The sequence below is a fragment of the Callithrix jacchus genome, chromosome 7 (genome assembly GCF_049354715.1).
Source record: "Callithrix jacchus isolate 240 chromosome 7, calJac240_pri, whole genome shotgun sequence".
NCBI classification, from domain to species: domain Eukaryota; kingdom Metazoa; phylum Chordata; class Mammalia; order Primates; family Cebidae; genus Callithrix; species Callithrix jacchus.
Window position 1 is genome coordinate 69,828,385 of NC_133508.1, and position 22,690 is coordinate 69,851,074.

General features: G+C 53.1%; 1 protein-coding gene across 9 annotated transcripts in view; it reads left to right on the forward strand.

Annotated features, from left to right (window-relative positions):
* The first annotated feature begins 382 nt into the window (after positions 1-382).
* The window catches only part of ZNF362 (zinc finger protein 362), a 41,943-nt gene continuing 19,635 nt past the window's right edge, over positions 383-22,690 (forward strand). Inside the window, exons 1-5 of one of the 9 annotated variants that reach the window (XM_009000852.5) lie at positions 1,200-1,374; positions 14,630-14,755; positions 19,310-19,426; positions 20,174-20,237; positions 20,423-20,669. In XM_009000852.5, the coding sequence (XP_008999100.1) occupies positions 20,175-20,237; positions 20,423-20,669 (310 nt within the window). In that variant the 5' untranslated portion in view covers positions 1,200-1,374; positions 14,630-14,755; positions 19,310-19,426; position 20,174. Of the gene's footprint in view, positions 540-1,014; positions 1,375-1,818; positions 2,009-14,629; positions 14,756-19,309; positions 19,427-20,173; positions 20,238-20,422; positions 20,670-22,690 lie in introns of those variants that run through there. The other 8 variants (XM_078331123.1, XM_017974534.4, XM_002750590.6 and 5 more) reach the window with 8 other exon arrangements.

The window sequence follows — 22,690 nt, forward strand, 5'->3', positions numbered from 1 at the left end:
CAGCGCAGCGTTTGATGTTTAGCAGGTCCTCTATGAATATTTACTGAATTTGAAATGCTTCCTGGAGCACAAACACTAGCAGATGACTGTTTATCTGTGTGCCCCTTCCCCGGGTACTGTGCGCTCCCTGAGGGGAGGGCCAGCCCTGATCCATCCTGGCCCAGCGGTCGGGTGATGGTGGGTGCCATAGAAATCTAAGCCGGTGAAGGGATCCAGGAACCGGCTGCCTCCTCAGGTAGAAGTGAAGTTTGGAAGCTGACACAGCTTGGGAGGCCGAATCAGGAGGACTTGGTGACTGATTGGCTGGGGAGGGTGAGGCGGGAGGAGGAGTCACACAGATGGCTCTGAGGTCTGAAGCCGGGGGACAGCCGGTGCCACCTCTGATAGACTCTGCGAGAAGAGCCGCTGCCAGCTTCAGGCGGTCCTATCCGTTGGGGCCAGGGACGGCCGGGCCTGTGCAAACTTCTACTCACCACCCCAATGTCCTCGTCTTAAAAAAAAAATCTGCCTGGATTTTGAGCACGGTCGTTTGTTATCAGGTGTGAGGGTCCATTCTGGGGGTCCCCTCCAGGCGGCCGTCTCGAGGGAAACCCCCAGGGGCAGCCTGGCACCGCACGGGCTCGGCCTGGACAGGGCGGTGGAACGCCTGGCCCAGGTCCTCAGCCCGCCATCACCCGGGAGTGGGGTGGCAAGGCGGCCGCCGGGCCTGGGCGGGACAATGGCCGCGGCCGCCGGGGCCCCGGGAACCCCCGCGCTGGGGAAGGGGCTGTCCTAGGGCCGGGCCCCGGTGCCCTCCCCGCGCGGCTCGGGCGGGCGGAGGGGGGCGAGGAGTTCCTTTGTGGCTCTGCCTCCGGCGCGGCGCGGGCGGGGGGCGCAGCGCAACTTTGCCAGGCGGCGGCGGCGAGCGCGAGACGAGGCCCCGGGGCCCGAACGGGGCCCCCAGTGCACGGCCCGCCCCCGCCCCCAGCCCGGCCCCCTCCTCTCGCGCGCCGTAGCCAGCGCCCGGCGCTGCCCACTCGCGGGAGCCCCGGGGCCGGACGGGCTGCGCAGCCGGAGAGGCGGGGGCCCGACGCGGCCCCCCCGGAGCCGGGCGCCTGGCGCGGGGGCTCGCCGAGCGCACGGGGGGCCGCGCGGCGCTGCAGACCCAGCCTCCCGCCGCCGCCGCCGCCGCCGCCGCCGCCGCGGCGCTTGCAGAACCCAGAAGTGAACAGCAGGCGACCCGGAAGGTTTGCGCGCGGCTCCGCAGCGAGCCGGAGCCGGAGCCGGAGCCGGAGACCGAGCCCGGAGCCTGAGCCGGAGCCCCAGCCCGGCCCTGCTCGGGCCGCCGGGCGCGGGGCTGCGGCCGCGTCCCGGAGGCGTTGCCAGCACAGCCAGGTCCGTGCGGGCCCGGGGCACGCGGGGAGCGGGCCCAGCGGCGGCGGGCGCTTGCCCGCGGGAAAGTTGCGCCGAGTTGCGGGCGGGGGCCGGGCCGGAGCGCGGGCGCTGTCAGCGCGGGCCGGGGCGCTCTGAGGGCCCGGGGCAGCCTGCGCCTCGGGCCCGGCCCGGAGCGGCGGCGGCAGCGGCGGGGCGTGCGGGGTAGGAAGTGTCTCCCGCGGCGTGTCTGGGGCTGGTCTCCGAGTGTGTGCGTGTGTGTGTGTGTGCGCGCGCGTGTGTGTGTGTGTTTTTCTTAAGCCGGGCTATTCAAACCCTGCTGCAATTCTCCGGTAAACAATGATTCACGGGGCTTAATGCAAATAAACGGATTGCAAACGGCGCGGTTCGCGCACTTTGCAGCCGGCCCGGTGGAGCGGCCAGTGCCGGATTTCTCCCTTTTTTTGCAGATCTGCAGAATATGGCGTCCCTGTCCTGTTTTAAAAATAAGCCAGGCTGCCATTTTTGTTTTTCTTTTGTCTGAAAATTTTAATAAAACTGTCTGAGAATGTGGGAGAGGCGGCTGGAAGCAGAGGGGGCACCCGAAGGGTTGGCTTTTTTCCTTTTCTTTGGCGAGAGCGGCGAGCCTTTTGGGGAGGTGAGACACAATGCAATTGCACTTTAAAGAAAAAAAAAAGGGAAGCTGCTGGGCGATTTTGGGGGGGGAGGGCTGGGAATTTAAAGTTGACTCCGAAAGTTTGCTTTGCTTTTCTTCTTTCTTTCCTTTTTTTTTGGGAAGGCAGTGAAATGCCGCGAAAGGATCTCAAGGCCCATTTCTCCCCCAGCCAGCTGCCTTTGCAGGATTTTTGGGAAAAGTTAACTGCTGGTTTCCTCAGAGCTGCGCGGGGCCTGGGGGAGTCGGGGCGGGGGGGATGTGGAGGGTTGGGGATGGGAGTTTTGGGGGAACTGGGAAACATTTTTTGGAAGGGGCTTATAAACATGGCATTGTAAGGAACTAGATCCTCAGATCTTGGGGAGAGAGGGCCGGCAAGAGGGGCTTGGAGTGGGCCCAGGGTTTCCAGCAAAGACCCCTGGCTTGAAGAAATAATCCTGCTGTCCCACAACCCTGCCCTGGAGCAGTGTGGAACCTTTGGGAGCTATGTGTGTGGCAGTGGGCCTGTCTGCTTCATGGGTGGCCAGGATCCCCCTGTAGGCGGAATCCGGCCCAGGCCTTGGGGTGACCCTTGGACCCTCAGGCAAGTGGGCTTGGCTCTTTGCTGTTGGAGAGCCTCCTCCCCAACCTGGTGGACCTTCTGCCCCCAGAGGTGACAGCTGGTGGTAATGACTCCCTGACCCCACTCTATGGTGAACTTTGGTTGGGTGCAGGCCTGCAGCCCAGTGGGTCCCATCTGCGGGGAGGGGCAGGAAAGGTAGTCTGGTTTGCTAGTCCCCCTCGGTGTGAGCCTCACCCCTCTGTAGGCTCTTATTCCTTTCTGCCACTCTTGCCCTGCACCCTGGAGGTGGAAGCACTTTGGATTTCGGTTAAGTTCCTGAAGTATCTTGCTGGACAGGTCAGGGCCTGTTGGCTCTGCAGGTTGCTGAGCGGGGGTCTGAAGGCCAGGCCCACAAGGTCTGTGGTGCTGTCCAAGGCACTGGGGCAGTGTTGGGCCTGACCTCTCCCCTGCCCCCTATGCCAGCATTTCCTGGAGGGGAGACCCTTCTAGTCTTACTCCTGGTCTGTGTCCTGGCGCCAGTAGACAGAGTCAGCTCCCAAAAAACAGAGTCGGGAATTGAAAGTTGGGGTTAGGAGTTCAGGGCTGTGGAACTTGGCATGCCTTGGCCAGAGGGTATCAAACCAGGTGGTTTTTAGATGGAGGAACTGAGGTCCAGAGAGAGGAAGTGACTTGCCTGAAGTCACACTACCAAGTAGGAGACTGAGCCCAGGACCTTGGTGTTCAGACTCCCACTGCTGGGCTCCCTCCGAAGTTCTCCACTGGGGGGCTGAACCCCTGAAAGATCCATTTTGAACAGAACTGGACTAGAATGGGACAGCATGATCCTTCACTCCCTCCTACCCCTGCCATCATAATCCTCCCTGAGAGAATTGAACTTTACAGTTTGCACAGTGTGGTGTGGTGGTTATCACACCAGGCTCTCCCAGAAACTCAGTTGGAGTGAAATTATCCCAGTAGGGATAATGAACCTCATTATAAGGAAACCAAGACTCAGAGAGGTTGAACAGTGGCAGAGGAGGCTTAAACTCAGGCCTGCAGGCTCCTCACCTGGCCTTTTCCCAGGTGGACTTTGGTGCTTGTGGGAAGGAATCTTCTAGGTTTTAGTCTCTCTAATTCTTCTGCTGAACCCAGTGACGGCAAAAATCCAGAGGCCCACCCCACCCAAAGAAAGTCAGGGTTGAAAAGGCTCATGTCAGGAGGTTACCTGGGCTCAGAAAAGGGAAGCCACTGGCTGTAAGTCAGTGATTCAGTCAGGTCTCAGAACCAGACCCTCATCTCATGCCTTCCTTCCTCTGTAACACCCAGAGGGACAGTGAGCCTCTCTACCCATTGCCAGGCTGCACAGGCCCCAGGAGGGCAGGAGTTGCTAATGGGTGGTGGTGCTGGTGATGGTGTGGAATAATGGCTAGCACTCCCTGGAGACATAGGCTTGTCCCAGGGACTGAGGAATAGGCTATCTGCAGTCTTGGGGATTGGAGGCAAGCTGGTCCAATGTGGAAAGGAGGAAGCAGGTGTGTGGGTGAGGTGGGGACTGGGTCTCAAGTCAGCCTGGCCCTAGCCCTTCCCTGAGCAGACACTTTCCTGCTTATCCCTCTGTAAAATGTGGAGCCATTCATTCCTTCTTCTACCATGGCTGTTTTATTCATTCATTTGTTGCCACATTATTCCTTTATTCTTTCCTCATCCATTCATTAGTTTATTGGTTAGTCATCTCAGTAGTCTATCCATCTGTGCTTCCATGCAATCCTTAGCTCACCCAGCCCACACTGGACAGACATATGAGCTACAAGGGTAGTCCTCCAGGGCTCTAAAGCCAAGGAAGAAGAGGTGAGACCGCAGGTGCAGGAAGCACTAGCCAGGGCAGTGTTTGCTGGGCACCTGCTTGAGTTCCCAGGGGAGGTCTCTCAGAGAGTGGAAGACTTGAAAACACCTAAGGAGTTCTATACACCATCATGATGATAGACCTGGGTCCTGAGATCAAGTCCTATTGTGTCACATGGCTTCTGTGACTTTGAGCACATTCTTTCCGTCTTTAAGCCTCAGTTTCCTCAACTCTAAAATGGGGTGCTTTCTGTGAATCTCTCATGGGTTGTTGGGAGTGATATCAAGACAGTGTATGACATGTCTCCTCACCCTGGCCAGGCCTGTGGTGGGAGCTCAGTATGTACCCACTGAGTTATAAGGATTGTTGATTACTGTCCTGGGCCCTGCCATCATTTTGAGAACCATGGTGGTGGTTTCAGAATGAGACAGATGATCTGGGCACCCTGCAAGCCCTGATCTGCTTTGTCATTCCTCTGCTGAAACTCTTCAAATGTTTCCTAGGCATTTAGAAGAAAAAATATCCAAAGTACTTTCTGGGCTGTGAAGGGCCTATGAACCTCTCACCCTCAGCTCCCTGCATCCCATTGCTACCTTCAGCCACACACCAGTTTCGTTCTGCACCTTGAATTCACAAAGCCTGGTGGCAGGGCCTTTGCACATCCTTCCCTCCCTCCCCCACGGCTTTTTTCTGAGTGTTCGCATGGCTGGCACCTTCTTGTTTCACAGGTGTCTACTTGAATGTTACCTCCTCAGAGGGTCTGCCTGGACCACTTGCTCTAAGATATCTTCCACTCTCTCACATCAGCCCCTTTTTATTTTCTCTTGTGGCTCTCACCAGTGTCTGAAACCTTCTCATTTATTTATTTGCACTTCTTCCCTGCCTACACCACTAGAACATGCTGAAGTGCCATGCATGTGAGCAGGTGGTTCTGGCGTGGTGTGGCTGGGGATTTTGTAGAGGTGAGGAAACGCTCGGGAGTCCAGGTGTGGCAGCAGTCCTGATGGCCAGGCATTGCCCGGGAGATGAAGTTACACCGAGGGCTGTCTTCTCCTCCCCATCGGGAGACTCAGAGCTGTTGTTAGGAAATAATGAGATGATTAAATCATGGAATCTAAGAATCCTAGTCTCTTCCAATCTCAGAGCTTTAGCATCTGAGAAGCTTTCCAGCTCAGAACCTTTGACACTTGGAGTCTTAGCATGATAGCATGATCCAGTCTTAGGTTTAGAATCTTACCAAGTGGACTCTCACCACCTTATTTAGCATCACAGAGTGCTCCTTTGTACTTATGTTCTTAAAGCCTTTATAAATTTAACATATTTACAGGTGAGGAAGCTGAGGCACAGAGAGATTTAGGTAACTTGCTTCATGGAGCAGTTGTTGGAATTTGAAGCTAGCACACTAGGACTCCTTAGAATCTCTCAGCCCAACCTCACTGGACCCTTGCACAGAGCAGGGGATTCTTTCTCATACCCTTGTTAAAAGGGCTTCTGATCTCTGCCTAGAAACCTCCCTTTAGTGAGCTCCCTCCTAACCAGGCCACCTAGCTTCCTGTTGTCAGAAAGCTCACATTGCTAGGAAGTTTTTCTTCTTTACAAGGCGTAAAGTGCGGCACCTCCTTTGTGAATAATGCCTGGGAAGTGATGTTAGTGTCATGGTTTCCCAGTGCCTTTGACTTTGTGAATTCCTGGTTTCAGTAGCCTCTTTCTTCCCACTGGGTTGTGGGAAGAAAGGCACACAGCCTCAGTGCAGTGTTGAATGTAAGAATGAATGAATGGGTGCATAAAGACCTCATGAACCCTCAGGATTTCCGAGTTCCTATCTCTCTAGCCTGGTGCTCCGCACTCATCCAGGGGTAACTGGTCAGGCTTGGTGTGCTCAGGAAAAGGAGACAGTGTTATCTCTCCAATAAAGTCTGTATCTGATGACATTTTTATATGCAATTCTTGGAGAATCATGTGAGATCTAAAGTCGTGCACTATTAGGAGAGAGGTGGATGTCCCAGATCATGTAGCCAAACTTCGTTCTACCTGTTGGGGAAACTGAAGTGCAAAGGGAGAGGAGCAGGCCTTGTCCAAGGCCGTGTGCATCTCTGTCTGCCCAGAGGCTGCCACAGTATCTGCCTCGGGGTTCAAAGGCAGGGGAAGGCCCTCAATAGAACTGCTTCTTCTTCTCTAGCAGATAAGCTACCCCTGTACAATAGGGGCAACATTTTTGTATGCACAGGGTGTGCCTGGCACTTGGGGGGAAATTGAGGAAGCCAGCTGCATTGGGAGTGAGTTGGGGCCATGGTGATGCAGATGGCTTTCTAGAACCATCTAGGGCTGGAACTGGGCTTTGGAGACTGGGTAGAATTTGGGGGAGGTGGCTGAACAGGGTCTTTAATGGATATGGTGTATAGGGAAGGCCAAGGGATTTGGCTCTGGGGCCTAAGGGGTCCTGCCTTGTTCCCCACCTCATCGATGTGTTCACAAGGATACCCTTGGTGGGGTCCCCACCATCTGTGTCCTTTTCTGAACTTTGGGCAAAGACTTTAGGATTCTAGAGGGGATAGTCTAGCTGGCCATTCCAGGTTCTAGGGCCCTGTGGGGGGACACCTGCCTGAGAGGGGGTACAGCCCTTCAACACACTCAAATACATACATTCATACATATCCACACTATTAGCTTTTCCATTACCCACCCTGACCGTACTTCCTTCAACATCCTTGTCAATGTGGGGCACTCTGCTATTTCAGAACTACCACCAGAGATGTCCTGAACTGGACCTCTAGGAGCCAGGAGTTTAGGTGTCTGTTGGAGTGTGCATGCACACCCGGTACACACATCACACAGGAGCACATGCAGGCACTCTTGCCACTGGCAGGACTGTACCCCCAGGCGCACACCATGCATTCTCCTGGGAAACAGCGTGCAGCCATGTGCTTGATCATCTGCACATTCTGTCACACGCATGGTGTTCATCTGCACACAGCCCTGCTCATCCAGGCCTGCTCATGCACATGTGTGTTTTTACATGTAGATGAGTCTTGCCTGTACACAATCATTTACACTTGAGATAACATAGCCTCAAATTCTGGGCCTTGTGCAGCATGTCTTATACACACCCTTGCACTCACGCCTGCACCCACACCTGGCCCAGATCTGTTGGAAATGGTGAAGCTGGCGCTTGTTTCCATCTCCTGCCTTCATTCACTAGTATTTCTTGAGCATTTACTATATCTAGGCCTTGTGCTAGATGGTGATAGATGGGAGGAAAACTGATGTGTATATGGTTCCTACCCTAGCGGAGGTAGACAGGCACTATATAAACGATCACACAAATGATGATGATGATTCTTTTTTTTGAGACAGTCTCACTCTATCACCCAGGCTGGAGTACAGTGGCACAGTACTGGCTCACTGCAACCTCTGCCTCCCAGGCTTATGCAGTTCTGCCTCAGCCTCCAGAGTAGTTGGATTATAGGTGGGCACCACCGCACCCGACTAATTTTTGTGTTTTTAGTAGAGACAGGGTTTCGCCATGTTGGTCAGGCTGGTCTGGAACTCCTGACTTCAGGTGATCCACCCACCGTGGCTTCCCAAAGTGCAGGGATTACAGGTGTGAGCCACCGCACCCAGCCACATGATGATTAAGATTGGAGATTTTGGTCACTATGATGACTGATGATGGGAGAGGGGCAGAGGGAATGGCCGGGGCAGAGACCCTGAAGTGAGAAATCCAGGACATGGAGAAGGTGGTGTTACTGGGATCTGGGGAAGGTGCAGGAGATGAGGCAGCAGGTGAGGCTGAGTCTGACTTTTCTTCCGTGGCCTGTTCCCTACGAACCACTTGTCCATCCCACACCCTCCCCTCTCCTTTCTCTGTCTGCTGGCCTGCATCCCAGGCTGGAGGCCTGTTTGGCCTGCCCCACAGGCTGCTGCAATGGAGGTCCTGGGATACAACAGGCTTCTGACCACCTGCCAGGGGTTCCCCGTCCAGGACCCCTGAGACCTGTCTAGAAAGCTCCTGGGAGCCGGGCCAGAGCCAGGGTCCAGCAGTTGGCTTTCCTGTTTTCAGTTAATCTCAGACCTGGATCTCTGTCAGTCAGCAGAATGGCCCCTGTGGGTCCTGAAGGCCGCCCAGAGCTACTGCCACCCCAGATGGCATCACTGGCTGGTCAGATTTCCATGTGGGTCATTGAAATGTTGGGGAACGCTCCCTTAGGCCTTGGAGAACCTAACAACAGCAATGGCAGAAAGGCAGCTGACTGTTCAGGAGTCCTGACTATGTGTCAGGCAGTGTTCGAAAGATTTTATCCATATTAGCTCATTTTGTCCTCAGTACAACCCGTGATATACCATGATCGTCCCCAGTTTACAGATGAGAAAATGGAGGCTTGGAGATTTAGGTAACAATCCCAAGGGCCTGAGCTGGGGCTATCTGGCTCCAGAATCCATACTTTTAACTCTCAGCTGTCACATTTCCCTTTTAAGGGTCCAGGAGCCCAAGCTATGATTTGGTTGAACCCCTTCACTTTATAGAGGTAGGAAAGGAGGCCCAGAGAGAAAATGGAGTAGCCAGAGGGTTCTGTTACCTCTGCTGGCACCAGATGCATGGCCTTGGGCAGGTTAGTACCTCTCTGAGCCTCATTCCCAACCCCATCCAAAGGAGCGACAACCATAGAAGCTTGGGGGACATGTGGGGATTGAAACTGAGAAAGGGCTCAGGGTGAGGGCTTTTTATGTTTCCTGGATATGTGCTTTATAAGTCATTAAGCTGTCTGTTCATGTTCTAAGCATCTTTCTGAATATGTTATATTTCAAAGCACTTACAGCATCTACCTCATGGGGTCGTTAGGAGCCGGAGTGAGAAATGCTTGGAAAGTATCTTAAAGTGCCTGGTGTGGAGGAAGGAACTATTATTATTATTACCGTCATCATTTCATGCTGGCAGAGGGGATGGGAGCTGGGGGTCCCCAGGAGAAATAGGAGTAGGGAGAGGGATGTGTTCCAAGCCTGCAGAACATTCTCTCCGAACTGAGAGGGTGTCATGGCCCCTTCCCTAGATGTGGGCACTGAGGCTCCCAGAGAGGGTCAACCGCCCTAGGTGTCTCTAGGTGGCTGGAGGTGGGAATAGGGGGCCCAGAGGGTGAGGGTGTTGGAGAGGCAGGGACAGTGAGGGGAAGGGGCAGCCTCCCGGCTCCCACTGACCTGGGCACAGCCAGCAGCACTCACCCACCCTCTGATCAGCCGTGCCATCACAATGAAAACAGCCCTTCCCAACCCTGTAGGGCTGCGGAAACCTGGCCTAATTGGATCCAGGACCCCAGGAGCCTCTTTCCTCCCGGGGAAGGAAGTTCTCAGCAGTGAGTTTCTGGGGCTGGCCAGGTCTGGCCAAGGTCTTGAGACTGGGGTGGGGTGATGCGGCTGGGGCTCAGGATTCTAGGCTGCATGGAGTGACAGTACGTGGAGGGCAGAAGGGCCATGGGAAGCAAACTGAGCATGTCTCAGGAGCCTGAAAGATGGGAAGCCTCAGTTTCCCTCTCCTAGACCATCTGCTTATCCCCTCCAGGCCATCCTTCTAGCCCCATAACAACTTGTCCATTGAAAACCTTATCCATGGCCCTCCCTTGCTCAGGGACCTCCCATGTCCCCGCCATGATCTTTCACTGGAGCACCTTAGCTTGGAACTCTGGTCCTTTATGAATGGCTCCAGCCACCCCAACCTTCTTCCCTTGTGAATTCCTGCACTATATTCCTGACCCACGTGATGCGGTGTGCTTTCCTGCCTCGGGGCCTTTGCACATGCAGTTCTTTCCACCTGCCATGCTCTCCTCTGGCATCTCTCTCTTGAAATTTCCCCTTCCCCCAGCAGTAAGCACCACCTTCCTGAAGTTCGTTTTTCCCAGTGAGATGAGTTCACCCTCCTGAGAAGGCTGCCACTACTCTCCTTTCCCTCCCAGCCCAACTGCAGCAGTGGCTGTTGCCCCTCTCTGGGGGCAGGGACTATGTTTGAGAAACCTTTGCTCTCCCAGGGAGTTAGCAGTTTTCCAGCCTCTGCACACACTGCCCCTCTGCTGCACTGGCTCTCCTGGCAGACTTCTGCATCTTCATGGCACACATGGAACGACCCCTCCTCATCGGTTCCCTCAGTGATCATCTGTTGAGTACCTAGTGTATGCTAGGCACTCGAGGCCCTACTGCATGGCTGGCACTGGGCTCTGGGGCTGCAGTAGTGATGGCTGATGGGGAGACAGGCCTAAGACATATTTAGAGGCATGGTATTAATACAGTGGTGGGGTAGGGAGAATGCAGGGGACCATAGGAATGTATAACAGGGTAGCCCAATTCCTATGTGGGAAACATCAAAAGTGACCTTTAAGTTGAGACAGTAGGGAAGACCTGCGTGAGCTGTGGGGCTGTGTTGGGGTAGGGGTTGTAACCAAGAACCAGACCAAGCCCTGCTTTTGGGGAGCCCACAGCCTACTTCGGGGACTGGACAGACAACCAGATAACCAGACAGTTCCTCAAGGCAGTACCAGCTGAGCTGAGTTTTGAGGGCAGGGTTCCAGTTGGGTGGTATGGGTCCCAGATGGAGGGGCTCAGCCTATGCAACAGCATGGCACATCAGAGCACCTTGTTCTATGGGCCCTGATGCTGGAGAGATGGATGCCTAGGGGCATGCCTGGTGAGATGAGCATGGCCAGGGGACCTTCTTGGCAAAAGCCCGAGCATCAGGCTGTGGAGTTTGAACTGGACTCCAAAAGTAATGGGAACCCAAGAAGGATTTTAAGCAGTAGACTTAGTGCCCTGGGCAGGCTGTCCCTCAGCCTGACTGTTCTCCTGGCTGGGGTCATGGGTGGGACTGGAGGTTTGCTATGGGATTTTGATCAGGCCCCTGTCCCTCCCTGAGCCCTACTCTTCTGGGTAAACTTGCAGGGCCTGAGGCCAGAATCCTCTCTGGGGATGTGGGCTGGGGTTTGGGGTGTCTTGCTTTGCCAAAGCTTAACTTTTGGTTTTATTAAAAATATTCCCTTAAAAAGTCACATGACAGTACTCTTCCAGGCCTGTCCCCCCATCAGCTGTAACATGCAGAAAAATTGGGAAACAGGGATATGAAATAAATAAAAACCCACCCCATCTCTGCGCCTGCCCAAGCCAGAAACATCACACCTGTTAGCATTTTGGTGTGAAATGCTAACATTCTTTCCCTCTTTTCTCTCAGCACCCAGTTTTCATATAGATGTCATTGCTCTGTCTATACATGCAGTTTTTAAAACTCTTCCCCTTTGCCCTCTGACTATTGTGTATCACGAGTGTTTTTTAAGTGACTGCAGAGTGGTTTCAATCCTTCCTTTTAATGGATCCAGTGTCAGTATGGACTTTAGGGCCCGATTATCTGGATTAAAATCCTGCACATAACTGCTTGACTTTGGGCAAATTTCCTGATCTCTCTGTACCTTCAGTTCCTGATAGGCCGATGTGGGTGTTAAATGAGTCACTGCAAAGCCAGTAATATTGACTGTTATCAACAACCATAGACTATGTCACCAAGTAACATGACTTACACAGAACCTGATTAAAATTTTGGCTGTTCCAGGTTTTTGCTGTTAAAAAAAAAGAAAAACAAAACCACTGACGCAAACAGCTTTGTGCATGTAACTTTTTCTATATTTGGGTTATTTTCTAGGGATGGATGACCAAGAATGGGATCACTAGGCTAGGAAGTTTGGACATTTTTAGAGCTCTTGACTAATTCATGCCAGATTGTTTTCAGGAATGATCGTTAGAATTTACACTCCCACCAATAATACATGGCATGCCAATTTCACCATACCCTCATCAGTATTAGGTGTTAGCATTTTCTTGCTTCTTGTTGCTATTTTGACAGGTGAAGCTCATTGAATTTTCACTGCTAGGGAAGCTGAACCATCTTCTGTGTTTATTATCTGTTAACATCCTTTTTGGGTCAGCTAGTCTTTAGAGAATACACATAGCCCCTTGGATCAATTAGGAAGACAGGACTTAGATACAGGAAAGAGGGGACAGTATAACACAGAGGACAACACAGTACTAAGTGGGTGGAGGGGACTCGGAGGAGGGGGAGGGGGCTTCCTTCTACCAGACCACAGCCCTTTCAGCCCCCCCACCCTGATTATTAAGTAATTGATTAGTTAATCCAAACCTTTATCTGATACTCTTTGGGGCTTAAAAGATAAATAATTCAGCCATGATCCCTCCCCAACAGAGTGCATGTCCAGCAGCAGAGATGGATGAGCAAACAGACAGAACATGGGGTGAGAGGTGTTCTGCTGTTAGAAATGTAGGGTACAAAGGGAGCAGAAAGGAGAGCACACAGTTCAGCACAGGCATGGAGGCAGAGCAGTCCCTGATTGCTTCCAGGAAGAGGTGGCCTGTAAGCTGGGCCCTGAGGGATGCACTGGAATTCACCAGTGAAATGGGGAGGGCAGAGAGCACCAGGGACAGGATGCAGCCTGCGGAAGGTGAGAAGGTGAGAAGGGACTTGGGGCCCTGGAGGAAAGGGGCGACTGTCAGTCTGCCTGGGCAGTACAAAGTGAAATAGCCAGAGAGATCGGCAGGGGCCACACATGTCTGGAGGAAAGTAGGGAGCTATGGAGGGTTTTTAGAAGGTCAGGGTTGTGATTTTCTATTTTATTAAAATGACAGTGACTGCAGTAATGGAGTGGAGGATGAGGGCGGGGGTGGGGAAACCTGTGAGGAGGCTCTTACAATAGCTGAGGCCAGAGGTGAAGGGGGCCTGGATCAGGGTCAGGGAGGTGTTGTAGACCTTCTTCTCCCCCACCCTGGAGGATCCTAACCAGCATCAAGGTGCAGATTGAATCCCACCTCTTCCAGGTAGCTCTTCCTGACACCCACTCTCCATGTGCGTGCTTTGAGGCTGGGGGCTGTGCAGGGCCTGGCATGCAGCAGTCAGCTGCCTGCCCACCAGCAGCTGACCCTGACCTCCCCCTGCCCCATGCCTCTGGATCCTCTATCTGTTGCCCGCACTGCCCAACTACTTTATTTCATTTTTTAAGAATGAATTTATTGTTTTCATTAAGCAACTGAACGGCATTACCGAGAATTTGGAAATCAGAGAAACAAAGACCAAGATTGGCCCCAGCTGCCTCCCGCCTTGCTCCCAGCCTCCCTCTGGGTGTGGCTCCCTGAAGCTTGCTTTTTCTGACGCTGGTTTTTATTTCTGCCTCCTTTGTAATAGTGTCCGGACAGTTTGGAGTCCTGCTCTCTCGCATTTGCTTTGTGAGGAGCTAGTTCCCATGTGGCCATGGGGTCTGGGCAAATCTCTTCTTTTTAAAGATGGGTTCTCGAAAAGTCACTAAGGCTGGGGTGTAGTGGTGTGATCATGGCTCGCTGCAGCCTCAAACCCCTGGGCTTATGCGATTCTCCTGCCTTGGCCTCCCAAAGTGCTGGGATTACAGACACGAACCTTGCCCAGCCAAATCTCATTTTTTAATGTCTGTGGGTTGGGCTGTAAGTTGCTTTACTGAACCCCTCTGCCTTGCAGTGGGTGAGGCTCGCAACACCCTTTCCTGGACTGCCTGTCCTCTTTGTGTCCATTTGTCCACGTCTGAATGTCTCCGGGTGGCAGGGCCTGACACCTGATGTACCCCTTCCTCAGTAGCCCCCACTTAATTCCCCTCCGTGGAGCTTGCTGGGCTGGCCTCAGAGATACCCTTTTGGGACAAGGTGATAGACCTGGTTTCAAGTTCAGACTCAGCTCTGTGACCTTAGGCAACTTGCTCAACCTCTCCGGACCTCAGTTTCCTCATCGGTACAATAGGTCTATTATGAGAGTAAAATAATGGCTGTAAAATATCCTGGTACAGTTCCCAGTCCATTGGAAGTGGCCACCTTGGGCTAGAGGCCTGCAGAAATGAACCTACTTGTGAAGAGTTTGAAGTCCAGTGGGGCGGACACCCAGGAAAATATAACTGCACTGGAGTGCAGTTGGCCCTATAGTGCTGGGTCAGATCTGGGTGGCATCCTAACTCCATCACTTACGAGCTGTGTGACTTGGGGCAAGTTGGTCAATCTCTCTGAGCTGCACTTTATTCTGTTACATGTGTATCTCACAGAGTCATTGGGAAAATTCAGTGACATGAATCATAACATACTCAACACAGATGTTGAAATCAATGGTAGCTGGCACTTTATTACTATTATTGTTATTATTGTTATTGTTATTCCCATATACAAGGTGCTGTTGGGAACACAGAGGAAGTGACTGGCTGGGGGTTCAGGGAAAGCTCCGTAGAAGAGGGAACACTTGAGCTGGGTCTGGAAGGATGAGTAGAAGTTCACCAAGTGGGAAAGGACACTCTAGGTAAGGAGCCTGTGATTCCAGGTTGCACTCTGTCAATGAGGGTTTGTTCTTTGGGGGATTAAAGCATTGTGTTTGTCCCACCTTCCCTGAGTACCCCCTCTGCCACCCTCCGGGTCTGCCTTGGGGGAGGTGTGTGCTTACCCTCCTGTAGCAGCCTCCCGTGTCGTGGTGGCTGTGGCTTCCTCCTCACGGCAGCTGCTGGGTCCCCATCAGTCCATGTTTGGGGCCACAGGTCTGTATCTGTCATGTGTGTCTGGGTTTGGTGCTGTCTGTCCGCATGTTCCTGTGGCTGTATTTGTCAGCATTGGTATCCATTGGGCCTCCTGGGCTCCACTGTGGGGGGCCCCTTGCATGCTTCGTCGGCCTCCAGCTCCAGGCCTCTTTGGCCGCTCTCCTCCCTGGCTCAGGTGCAGCCCCTGTCTCTCTGCTCCTGCTGCCTCTTCTCCTGGCCTTTCTAGTCCCCTCTACACTGGGCACTCAGAGGGGCCTTTCTCAACCACAGATACTGTCCCATCACCCACTGCTTCAAGTCCAGCCTCCAGGCCTAGGAATCAGGGGGCAGCCTTTTAGATCTGGCCCCAGCTTTATCTCCTGTCAGGCAACACCGGATGCTCGTGGCTCCCTCACACACTGTTGGGCTCCTTGCCTGGGGGCCTTTGCTCAAGCTGTTGCTTCTGCTGGGAATGCTCTCACCCCTTCTCTGCCTGGCTAACTCCCACTCATCCTTTAAGACCCAAGGCAGGCATCACCTCCCCCCTGGGAAGTTCTCCCTGGTCCTCTCCAGGCTGGGTCAGGTCCCTGGCTCTGGGTTGCTAATCCCTTACATGGGGGGACAGGAGCAAATGCCTTGCCCAAGATCACACAGCTGGTGAGTTGGAGTCATGATTGGAACGTGGGTATGTTGGGCTGCAAACAGAGCAGGCTGTTCCACAGTCCAGGTGAGATGACAGTGGCTGGGACTGTTGGAGAAGAGTGGGTGGGCTTGAGAGAGATTTTGGAAGTGGAATCCTGAGGACATGGCTGAGATGAGTGGGGAGGGAGGGTGATTGTGGCAGATCACTGTGTGTCTCTGCAGGAGCATCTGGGCAGATGGGGATATCTTGCTGTGAGTTCGGGATGTCTAGATGAGGTGCATGGCACAGGGGAAGATCAAGTCCAGCTCAGGCCTGTGGAGTAGGAACAGCCCAGGAATCGGCCTGTCAGGGAGAGGCCTGGCTGGAGGTGGGGACTTTGGGCTTGGCAGGTATTTAGATTCTAGAGCGGGTGGGCCACCCAGGAACTGAGGCTGGTGGAAGAGAGGGGGCTCCCACTCCATCCTGAGGAGCTGCATTGGTGGGGAAGAGAGGCTAACGGTGTTAAAGGAGGCAGAGAAAGAGGAACCAAGGTGTCATGGCACGTAGGCCTTATCCAAGGGGCCAGGTGGCAGGGAGGCTGTGGAGGACAGGACTGGAAGGTGGCCATAAGCTTTGACCTCAGGGAGGTCACTGGTGGTGTGTGGTAGGTCCCATAGGTGGGAGTTCTTTGCAGAAGCTTGTGGGTCACTTGTCTGCTTCCTCCACTTAGCTTGGGGCTGGAGAGGGCAGGGTTCTTTCCATTTGGCTCAGGTTCCCCAGTACTGGTCCCAGTTTGGCCCAGAGGATTTGTCTAGTCTGAATGGTTGGATAGATGGATAGGTGGGCCAGCTGCCATCAGCAGCAGAGTGTTTAATTCATTCGCCCATCTAATGTTTTTCACCTTTTAGAATAAGAGAAACAAAATGACATTTGCTCCCCTGCAAGGATCAGCCCTGTGTCTTGGGGCTCACAGTAGAAAGTCTTGGCTTTTGTCATGCTTGAGGCCTGGCCACCAGCGTGTCTCCTCTGCCCATCCTGGCATGCACACTCAATCCCAGGGAGGCTCCTCTTTCTCCACCCCCAGCCCTCACCAGATCCTCAGATAATTCCCTCTGCTTCACTGCTCCCCTGGTCCATCATATTTCCTGATGCCTTTTCACCATCAGCATTCTAACCCAAGATCTTAGTGTGGCATTCAGTGCCCTGCGTCTCACCACCTCTCTGTGCTGCAGCTGTCTTTGGTGCCCCTGGGTGCTGTTCACTGTCCCAAGCCTGCCTTGTGCTTCCACATCTCCACGCCTTTGCTCAAGCTGTGACCTCTTCCAGAAATGTCCTTCTGCCTTGTCCCTCTGTCCTGAACACAAATCTGACCATGTCTCTTTCTGGCTTCAAGCCCTTCCCTTAGGCAGGGTCTGAGTGGCTTGGCTTGGTCTTGGCCACCTTCCCCCCACCTCACCTCTTGCCACAGCTGTACCCTCTCATACAGGTCCCAGGGCTGCACAGGGGATACCTACCTCAGAGGCCTGTTGGGGGTCTCACATGAGATGCTGTTGATGAGCACCTAGCAATGTGTCTGACATGCAGGAAGAGCTCAGGAAATGTTCAGCCCGTGCCCTGCCTTCCCTGTGCCTGACACAGTAGGTAGACACCAGGACTAGGGTCACTGACTGAATCATTAAATTACTTAGAACCAGCCAGAAAAGGATGCAGAGAAATCAGGCAGAGGTGGTGCTGATCAGATTAAGTGATCTGGGGCCCAGTAAGGGTGAGGGGTGGCCCCTGCCTGACCAGGGGTCTGATAGGTGGAAGAGAGAATGCTGTATCCCAGCTATGGTACCCTGGGCAAGGCCCCCTCTTCCCATAGCTCCCTGATCGGGGTGGTGAGCTCTGAACTTGGCATTGAACTGAACTGAAGAGGAGGTAAAAATGGATCTTCCAGAACTGTCTGAGAAGCGGCGAAGCACAGTGGGCAGAGTCCTGGGCCAGTGCAGGAGTGAAGCAGGGTAGCCTGTTTCACCCCATTTTATAGATGAGGAAACCTGAGGCTTAGAGAGCTAGCACCCAGCATCGCAGCACAGTGCTGCTTCCTGTTTTTCATGCATGTGGCCTGAGCAAAATGCCTCCCTCCTGGTGCCCTCGTTTCTTTCTCTGTGAAATGGGGGTGAAACTTCTTCCTTGCTTGCCATCCTCCTGGGGTTCTGATGAGAATGCCGGTAGGCACTGAAGAGCTTTGTAAACTATGAGCAGGGATAGATAATTGTATGGGATTGTCTTTAAAATCATTCTGATTATTATTACTTCATTTATTCATTCCATGATGCAACTCACATTATTGATAATCTCTGGGCTTGGGTGCTGGGGAGACCCAGATGAATGAGACAGGTGTATCCAACCATTATGCAACTCACATTATTGATAACCTCTGGGCCTGGGTGCTGGGGAGACCCAGATGAACAAGACAGGTGTATTCAATTCCCATGCTCCTTTGGTTAAGTCCCCCAGCTCCCTGCCCTTAGCCGTGGAGTCTCCTTACCCTGGCTTTACAGCTCAGTCCCCTCCACATTTCCCCCTGTGGACAACAGCAGGGTTGGGACAGGTCTGTACACTGCTGTGTGAGTGAGTGCTTGCCTGTGAGGTCGCAGCCGTGTCATCCTAAGGTAGGGCTTATTCGCAAGCCTGTGGTCGGGATGCTTTGTCGTTCCCCTGAATGGCTAAGGGACTGAGGAGCTGGACTTCGGAGTCAGGCAGATTAGGGCGGGAATCTCAGCTCTCTGCTTACTTGCTGTGTGACCTTGAGCGAGTCACTCCACCTCTCTGAATTCCGTTTCCTGAGTTGTAAAATGGGGATGATAACAGTGCCTACCTGCCTTTCAGCGTCATTGTGTCTGGCACAAGAGAGGCACTTGGTAATCTGCAGCCTCCTCACTGTAATTATTGTTTTGAGTTTGTTCTGGGAAAGGAGAAGTCCCAGGGGTCTGGAGCAGTCAGGGAGAACTCCAGGCAGGAAGTACTTGTGTTGGGCTGTTAAGGGATGGGTGGGCAGAGGGAAGAGCATCTTGGTGCCTGTGGATGGTGGAGCAGGAGAGCCGATAGAGGGCAGGAGCTGCCCCAGCCACCTCAGGAGGGTGCTCTGACTCAAACTGGCCCTCAGGCTGGGAGTGAGGGGTAAGGACGTTTGGATATAGGTATTGAGCCATTTGCATGTGGGCATTTGCTCTACCAAAGACTAGAGTTTGCAAAGCAAATTCCCCAGAGGAACCAGCTTGAGCAAATCTGATTTCTAGTTTTGACTGTGGCACCTTCGCCTTGTGGCCCTAGACAGGTCTTCTCCTTTCCCTCTCTCTGAGCCTCAGTTTCTTCACCGATAAAATGGTATAATACTACCTCTTGTGCTTCAAGTAAAGATCACAAGAGAGAATTCACCTACATTTCTTTCTTAAAATATGAGATTAGATTGTGTCCTCATTGAGGGCTTTCTCCCGAAACCCTATAGCCACCATTCCAGTAGGGGCTTCGCAAGCTCATAGGACCAGGAAAAGAGGTTAAAAACACTTAATTTTGGTCTTTCCTGTCAAAATAAACAATCACATTTAAGCAACAATACCAGTTAGGCAAGTGTTTTCTGTAAGAGAGAGATAAGAGAAACTTGACAGGGAGCAAGGCTTGCTGGAAACCCTCTGTGAGGCATGGTCCCTGTAAGTCACTTCTTGACTTACTCTAGGGTCGCAGGAAGACAAACCTTCTGGAAGACTGAGATAGCCCTGAAGGCCCATCCTTCATACTGTCCTGGTTGACAAGGCCTTCTAACCGCACAGGCCTGCCATGGAACTTGCCAGAGGTGAGGGCCACCAGACAGTTTGTCCCACACTTTTACCAGAGAGCCCAGACTGCCCTCGCTTCAGGCCTCTCCAACCCCACCCCTCTGTAACTACAGCATTCTCATGCACATCCTTGTAGGTCAGATGTTGCACGTGGCATTGAACAACCACACGTGGTGTGGCGTGTTTCTTGAAGATAACTTTCCAGAAATACAATTTGAGTCAAATCAGTTTGGGGCACTGTAAATTGTCCTGCCAAACTGCCCTTCAGAAAGGGTGTATCTGGTGACCCCATGTTGCCCCCAGAGTTTTAGAAGGATGTCTGTACTCAAGGGGTCAGGGGCAGAAGGGCAGGGATCAGGGATGGGCAGATTTGCTCCAGGATGCCCCAGTTTGTCTCTGGACTTGGGGGGAACCTTCTGTGTTGAACCCACAGGGTTGGCACAGTAACCTGGGGCCCTCCTGGGGGATGGAGATTGGTCAGCCAGCATTGGGGTAATGGGAGCGGGGAGCTGGATGAGTGTACTCAGGTTTGGATGTGACCTTTGCCCTCTGGGGCCCACTAAGTGGGGGGTGAATTCTAGGTTTTTCAGCCTGGAGATGTGGCTCCCTGGGCCTGGTGGGAGGCCTGCTGTGTTGAGGCTGAGGGACCCATGGAGACATGGATCCCAGACATTGGCCCCGACTTGAGTGGGTGAAGTTGAGGGGTGCTTGCCCGAGGCGTGGGGAGAGCTCCCTTCCCGGTGACAGTTGCTCTCTTCCCGCAGGATGGCCGAGCCTCGATTTAACAACCCCTACTTCTGGCCCCCTCCTCCCACCATGCCGAGCCAGGTAAGACTGACGTCGCCCCTCTGGCTGCCCTACTCTCCCTGGAGCTGCTTCGCTTTGCCTTGGGTTTTGGCTGTGGCCTGCGGGGCGAGGGGTGAGGAGCTCGTGGCTCGCGGGTGGACCAGCGGGCCTGGGGAAGGCTCGGGGCGCAGGCCAGACCCCCTCAGCCCGTCCGCTTCCGCCCGCAGCTGGATAACCTGGTCCTGATTAACAAAATCAAGGAGCAGCTGATGGCCGAGAAGATCAGGCCGCCTCACCTGCCGCCCACCTCGGCCTCGTCGCAGCAGCCGCTGCTAGTGCCGCCGGCGCCCGCTGAGAGCAGCCAGGCCGTTATGTCGCTGCCCAAGCTGCAGCAGGTGCCGGGGCTGCATCCGCAGGCAGTGCCACAGCCCGACGTGGCGCTGCATGCGCGGCCGGCCACCAGCACTGTCACAGGTAGGCGGCGCGGGCGGGGGCCGGGGCGAGTGGGCGGGGCCTGCGAGGACTGGGCCCAAGGAGGCGGGTTAGAGGGGCGCTTGGTGAGGATGGGACCCCCGTAGGTGAGAGCAGGGCGGGCAGGGCTTGAGGGTAGGGCACAAAGCTTTGGGTGGTGGGGCTGGTCCCGTACTGGAAAGACTCCACCCCACAGTGGACACGACAGGAGTGGATGACTGCCCCCTAGTGCTTACCAGGAAAGTCAAGTTCACATAGAGAACTCTGGAAATCCCAAGATTCTTTGGGACTCCAGAGAACGACCAGACCAGATTTGGGGGAAAGAGACTTCCTAGGAGGAGCCAAAACGCAAGGAAAGGTTGGCTGCAAACTAGGGAACTGGGACAGGAAGTGGAAACCGCACATGCCAAAGGAGTATGTGTGTAGGAAGCAAGAGAAGGATATACCGCCTGGGGTGGGAAGGCCGGGAAGATGGTGGTGATGATGGTGATGATGGCAGCTAGCCCCAGTCGAGCACTGGTGACTGTTCATCAGTGTTCATTGTACTTCCAGCAGCCTGTGAGGTGCTGTTGGTATTAGGTGGAACACTGGACTGTTTTGACTTAGACAAACAGCAGTTTCATGCAGTTCACCTTAATGTCTCCATTCAACAGATGAGAAAACTGAGGCAGAGAAAGCTAAAGCCACGTGCAGCCACAGTTTACAGCTAGTAAGAGGCAGAAGCTGGCAGTGTGGCTCCAAAGCCCATGTCTTTACTCTGTTTCAGTGCTCAGTTCTGCTGAGGCTTGAGGAGTGGGCACCAGATTAAGAATGGTCCTGTGGGCCACAAAGTGGTTTGGACTTGACCCTTGGGCAGTGGGGAACCATTGAAAGTTTTTAAGTAAGGGAGGAAACACTCAGAGATGGGTTGAGAAAACCAAGTCTGGCTGCAAGGTGGAGACCGGGCTGTCAGGGGATAAGCATGGATAAGCATGCCAGCAGGGAGACTGTCAGGAGTGTGGTGGCCTGGGCAAGGCAGTGGTAGTGGGAATGGAGAGAGGTGGACAGATCTGAGATACATTGTGGGAGAAGAGAGGACAGATGTAGGAGGGTGAGGGAAGGGAGGAGGTGAGGGAGACTCCCAGGGCACTGCCCCTATGAGGGAATCCCTGGAGGAGGAACAGGGCTGGGGAAAGATGTGAGCTTAGTCTTGGGTAGGTTGAGGCTGGATTGCTAGAGGGACATCCTGGAGGTAATGACAAGGGGCTGGAGCCGCCAGAGGCCCTCCTTGGAGCCTGGTTATCTAGGCTTTCTTGGGAGACCACAGTGGCTGGGCTTTGTTCCTCCCCTGTCATCCTTGCTGCCAGCTAGGCACTCTGCCTCTTTCTGTCTCTCCTCGCTTTTCCCAGAGTCACCCAAGAATTACAGGGCCTGGCAAACCTCTCCAGGCCCCAACTGCACTCTGCACATCCCCTGTTATTATGATTTTATTACATTTATTTTTTCCATTATAAAAGTAATATTAAAAAAGTAATATAAGCATATTAAGGAAAATTTGGAAAAAAGAGAAACTAGCAACAAAAAAAATCATTCATAATCCCTAGCTCTCAACCCAGCAGCTCAGAGAGGCTCTTGGTCCATTTCCTTCCTTTGCCATATTTTTTGTTTTTCAATATTCATGTTTGTTTTGCTGAGCTTGTGGTAGGGCTGTACCTATGATTTAACTTGCTTTTTCTACTCACCTTTCTGTCATAAACATATATTCCACTTTTTATTATAATGGTAATACATAGTCATTATAGAAAATTTAGAAATTGCCGACAAGCTGAAGAGAGAAAAAAAGCCTTAATCCTACTGTTAGAATTTTTATATGTTTATAATTTATTTTATTTTGTCCTTTAATCACAGATGTTAAAAATGGATGAATTCACCAGGTAAAAGATTCAAATAATATAGAATCAGGTAGACAAAGAACGAAAATCTCCTTTTACCAAAAAAAACTTCTCTTTCCCTAGAGAGAACCACAATTAGCAGTTTGATGTGTC